Source organism: Hyperolius riggenbachi, chromosome 6 (assembly GCF_040937935.1).
Source record: "Hyperolius riggenbachi isolate aHypRig1 chromosome 6, aHypRig1.pri, whole genome shotgun sequence".
NCBI lineage: Eukaryota > Metazoa > Chordata > Amphibia > Anura > Hyperoliidae > Hyperolius > Hyperolius riggenbachi.
The window spans coordinates 329,159,718-329,165,717 of NC_090651.1; the positions used below are offsets into that span (position 1 = coordinate 329,159,718).

A 6,000-nucleotide genomic window follows, 5' to 3' on the forward strand; every position below is an offset into this window, starting at 1 on the left:
AGATAGGTGGGGCCAGAGATCTCACATAGATTTTTATTAAAAACAAACTGCAATATGGGGGGGGGGGGATTTGGATGATGGGAGGTTGAAGCTATCAACTACCTCAAGGGATTATGTCAGAACAGTTAGGTATTGAACCCTGAGCGCCCTCCCCCCCCCCCACACACACACACACATATACACCTGCCAGTTCTCCGTCATTAGGACTGAGCCATGACAGGCTCTGTCTTTTATATTTTAAAGGGGCACTATGGCGAAAAACTGTAAAATTTAAAATATTTAAAACATACACAAATAAGAAGTTAATTTTTTTTCCAGAGTAAAATGAGCCATACATTACTTTTCTCCTATGTTGCTGTCACTTACAGTAGGCAGTAGAAATCTGACAGAAGCGACAGGTTTTGGACTAGTCCATCTCTTCATAGTGGATTCTCAGGGATTTATTTATTTTCAAAAGCAGTTAGTGAATGGCAGTTGCTCTGTCCAACTGCCAAAAAACTGTGTAGCGAGCAGGGAAGCTGGCCAGCATTATTCTTTAAATCCTTTTTAGGGAATATCTTTATAAAGAATAAAAGCCTTGCTGAGAAATGAATCCCCTATGAAGAGATGGACTAGTCCAAAACCTGTCACTTATGTAGGATTTCTACTACCTACTGTAAGTGACAGCATCATAGGAGAAAAGGAATTTATGGCTCATTTTACTCTAGAAAAAAAACGTACTTATTTGTTTATGTTTGCACATATTTTAAGCACTCTTTAACTAGGTACTCTATAATACTCCTGCCTTCATTAGTGGAGATGAGTGTGCACAGGATATTGTGTGCTTATCACATACCCAAACAGACACAAGGGGCAATTACCTTTTTTGCCTGAGTTTTCTCCCAGGAGATAATTTTTCAACTGAAAAAGTACCAAAAAGTTGATGAAAAAGTACTATCAAAATTATTTTTAGTATTTTCTTGCATGCTGTTTAAAAGGCACTTTACTGACAATTTTGAAAGTATCACTTATAAGAAAACTCAAGAGAAAAAAACAATTGCACATGGGCCAAGGGCCCATATACAATTAACTATTTCTCCTGAGTTTTCTCCTAGGTGTTATTTTGCTAGGAGAAAACTCAGGAAAAAAGGTAATTGCGTACGGGCCAAGGTGAGGGTAGAAAGCAGAAAGCTGGAAAGCGAAAGGTGGAAAGTCTGCACAAGTGCGCTGCTCTGCAGTTTGTGGCTGTAGCTTTTCCTCCTCCTCTCTCTCTCCTCCTGTGCCACACTCTCATTTACTTCCCATTACTGCTTCCTTTGCCTTCCAAATGCTGCACTGCTACCCACGCAGGCCCGAATTTACATCACAGGAGCCTAAAGGCACAGATTTCCTGGAACCCTAGAGTTCGCCCTCCATAAACCTACAAACCCCCGCTAACCCGCACCGCAAATGTGCTGGCTGTCCCAGCTGTGACTTCTCCCTTACTTCCCTTGCCTGTCATAGGTAGCTACAGGCGTCCCTTAGTATTAGGTAGCATTATAGTATGAAGTACCCTCAGTATTAAGTATCTAGAGGTGCCCTCGGCTGAAGGGAGATCTCATCAGTGGAACGCCGAGGGCCAGGTAAGTAACCTCTCAGGCCTCTTTCACATTAAATAACATTGATTAAATCACATTAAATAACACGTACACAAACCCCAATTTCTTGCACGCATTTATGACCTGGGGCATGATGTCAGAAAGTGGCAGTGCAATGCTGATCAGCGGCGATACTTCTAACTAACCCGATGGGAAAACGCTGGTGTTGGACGATACAAAGCTCTCAGATGCGCTACAATGTAACACTCTGGAATGCTTTGTCTATATCAAATAGACTTAAATGTTACCTTTCTAAATGCATCCTAGGAGCAATCCGTTTAAACGCAAGGATCAGCTCCGAATGTGAAAGAGCTCTCATTTACACTCTCATCAGGACTCTGCATAGGGATGGAAGTGGGGAGGCACTCGAAGAGGGGAGTGAGCCACCTTTTCATTATCAGGTGCCTGTGGGCACGTCCCTACAGTACCTTATGGTAAAATCTGGCCCTGCTGCTACCCAACTTCACCATCTAAAAAATATACTGTAATCCATTTTCTTTTTTCATTTTTTCTTTTTTTTTACAAACAGGAATTAACACATAAGGATGGATCTATATATAATACCATTGCTGGCGCTAATAGGAATTACTAAAGGTAACAATATACTTATTGTATATTAATGTTATCTTATTGTATTTGTTGAATGTTAGTATCACCTTTGCTCCTTTACCATTAGTTTACCTTTTAATAAAGTGCCATGATGCATCTTTTATGTATACAGTATATCAAAAAAAGTGAGTACAGCTCTAAAAGTTATGGTAAATATTTTATTGTATCTTTTCATGGGACAACACTGAATATATGACACTTTGATACAATATAAAGTAGTCAGTGTGCAGCTTGTATAACAGTGTAAATGTGCTGTCCCATCAAAATGGCTCAACACACAGTTATAAATGTCTAAAAATAAATTGAATCAAATAAAAAAAAGAAAGAAAGAGAGTATATTTGCCATTTTTTATGGGCCTTGTAACATTGAGCCTGATTTAATTTGGGTAGTGTCTTCCTCCAGGGGCGTAACAATAGCCCATGCGACCACTGCAACTGCTGGGGGTCCAAGGGCTGTGGGGCCCACTCCTCCACCCTCTCATTACCCACATGCAGAGTAGCACAAGGACCAGAGTAATATTTACCTGCTCCAGCACTGTGGGTCTCCTCCATGCTTCACAGCCACACACTCTCTGCTGCCATTCGCTGACTCCTGATCAAATGACCGATGCGAGTCACATGATTGGGAGCTGGCAAATGGCAGCCGAGAGTGTATGGCTGTGATGCGTGGAGGAGACCCACAGTGCTGGAGCAGGTAAATATTGCTCTGATCCCTGCGCTATTTTGCATGTGTATCAGGGAAAGGTGTGTGCATGGGGAGATCAGTTACAGCGGGGAGAAGTTTGGATTCCAGGGGCCCCCATGACATTTTTTCTGGGGACCTCATGGGCTGTCTTCGTTATTTAACTATCTGGGAAGTTTTTGTGGGAGAGGGGCTAGTTTTTCCCTTATAACATAAAGTGGAAGATTTTCAAAACCAATGCAAGAAAAAATAAAGCAAAGTAAAGTTGGTGCAAAAGTAAGACATTTGCTCAAGGTGACCTGTCAGAATGTATAATCTGAGCAACTGCTCCTTGCTTGCACAACTTTTTGGTCCAATTTTCTTTGCGCTGATTAGGAACTCTTTTCATGTCTGCAGTCTTGGTAATCTGAGTGCAGAGTAAAGGATGCTTCCAACTTTTATTGGCAGTAAGTTGTAAATATGAGTTAATGGATTTGTTTTAAAAAGCTTACAGTATATTCCGGTGTATAAGACTACTTTTTAACCTTTGAAAATCCTATGCAAAGTCAGGGGTCGTCTTACACGCCGGATGTCATTGATGCTGAATGATACGCCCTATCCTGTTATCGACTCTCAGATCTCGCTGCTGAGGACTGTAGTGAACTGGCACAGGCGCATATGTGCGAGATCTGAGAGGCAAATAGGATACAAGGGTGGGCCAGAAGGGTGAAAGAGGTGTGATTTATGAGTACAGCACAATCTATCCTTCCATACCACTCTGATAAACAGGGAGACAGGGAGAGCTGACCAATCCACTTAGGGAGAGTTGACCAATCCAACCAGTCTATTGCCTATATACTGTTATATACTGGATACCACATACAGTACAGCACCAGTATCTGTTCATCATACATTGCAACCATATAGGATGTTTTTTTTTTATTTTTATTTGGTCAGCCCAGGCATCTCTCTCTTCTCCCACTGTGAGTATTCCCCTCCCCTCCACACAGTGAAAGGCAGGAAGTGGAGGAGGAAGGAGATGGTATCTATGCGTGAGCTGTGATAGAGAGTGTAGTGGATGTAGTCCGTAGCTGCCTGCTGCACATGCTGCGATCCTGGCAGACACACTTTACTCTACACAGCTGCTGTCCTCTGCTGTGTCTGCAGCGGATCACAGTGAATAGCGGTATGAACAGACCAGGGGACTTCCGAGTGGCATAGCAGGTTTGGAGAACTATTGATGGGCATGATCTGCCCTGATTGATGATGATCTGCCCTGATATCCTGGGCACAATGCCCCTGATCTTCAGCCCTAGCGACGTGCGTTCTGGGGAAAAGAAAATAGCAATATTTATTTAACAAAAAACAATTAAAATTTATAATAAAATAAACATTCTGGGAACGATCAGAGCCCACCAAAAGAAAGCTCTGTTCATGGGCAGAAAAGGGGTGGGGGGATCACTTTTGTGCTGAGTTGTGTGGCCCTGCATTGAGGTCTTTAAGCTGCAGTGGCCTAAATTGAAAAAAATAGCCTGGTCACTACGGTCCTCAAGTGGTTAAAGAGAGTCTGGAGCCTAAAAAATTCCCTCTTCTTAATAGCTAGTACTGTTTTTCCAAGTCGTGGAATTTTGCCCCTGGATTTTGGGGGAATAAACCTCGTTCTGCTGCAGTGATGCAGCGTTTCAACTATGGAATTATTGCTGAACGGGACTGGCTATTAAAAAGATAGAATTTTTTAGGCTTCAGTCTCTGGTGAGGTAATTAGTAAGGTGAGATAATTCAACAGAAAACCTTTGTGAATCAGCCCCAATAAAAAGTAAAATTTCACATTTAAAGGAGTTCTTTCACGAAAAAAGTAGGCAGTTAAAAAATGTGACAGATGACAGGTTTTGGGCCAGTCCATCTTTTTAAGGGGGATTATCAGGGCTTTCTTTGTTTTAAACAGCATTTCCTGATCAACAGTTGCAAAATCTAACTGACATAATAGTGTGCAAGTGATTAGGGAGGCAGGCTGGTATCTTGCTATTTTGGCAGTTAAACTGTTGTTCAGGAAATGCTGTTGAAAACAAAGAAGGCCCTGAGAATCCCCCTTAAAAAGATGGACTGGCCCAAAACCTGTCATCTGTCACATTTTTTAACTGCCTATTTTTTTCGCGAAAGAACCCCATTAACTGAAAAGGAAACAAAAAATATTCTATTCTGTTTGTAATAAATAAGCTCACTGTGTACGTTATAAGTAACACAAAAGCCCTTTTTACGTGAGAATTCCAGGAGGTCATTAGTTACCAAAATGGAAATAGGCAAACAATCATGCTGCAGTCAAACTATTGTTATTAATAATATATATATATATATATATATATATATATATATATATATATATATATATATATATAATTTTATTTATTTTTTTATTTTTTTTTAATGTACCCTCTTCATATTGATATTTGTCTTTAGGGCTTACTCTTGGATTTCTATGATGTGTTTGTACTGCCATCCATGAAGAAGGAGGATTACACCTGGACAGTGTTTTAACCTTATACATTTTTTTTCTTTTCTTTACAGTGTAAGCTTGATTGGGCAGTTTCTCTTCACCTCATTTCTCATAGTTTATTATTTGTTAAGTATTCAGATAAGTAATGTGTATTTTTTGTATAGTGCTAAATATTGTTGCTATGACATTAACAAAATATAACAATAAATATTAATATTTTACCATATCTGTATTTTCTTAGTTTGTAAAATATTTTACCATTGAACCTTTGCCATCAACACTTAAAGGGATACTTATAAAAAAAAAAAGGCAGTTTCACTTACCTGGGGCTTCTACCGGCCCCATGCAATCACCTTGTGCCCGCGCCCGTACTCAGCCCACTGGTCCCCTGCTTGTGGCTCAGTTTCGATTTTAGCTTTTGCTTTTGGTGACTAAGCCTGTCACTGGCCACTGCCTCTGTGCAACCCTGGCCATGCGCATCCTCGTTAGCACTTCTGTCGCTGGGACAGAACAAAGAAAACCAAAAAGTGCAATATATAGCATCCTCTGGTTTTCTTTAAATATGGTTGTCAACCGTTTAGGAGACAAACTTTTACCATCGATATGTCTGTTACATTAAT

General features: G+C 40.5%; 1 protein-coding gene across 1 annotated transcript in view; it reads left to right on the forward strand.

Moving 5' to 3' along the window:
• Positions 1-5,536, forward strand: part of LOC137522908 (carcinoembryonic antigen-related cell adhesion molecule 19-like) — an 80,590-nt gene extending 75,054 nt beyond the window's left edge. The window contains exons 7-8 of the mRNA XM_068243050.1: positions 2,146-2,210; positions 5,344-5,536. Coding sequence (XP_068099151.1) covers positions 2,146-2,208 — 63 coding nt within the window. The 3' untranslated portion in view covers positions 2,209-2,210; positions 5,344-5,536. The remainder of the gene's footprint in view (positions 1-2,145; positions 2,211-5,343) is intronic.
• The last annotated feature ends 464 nt before the right edge of the window (positions 5,537-6,000 follow it).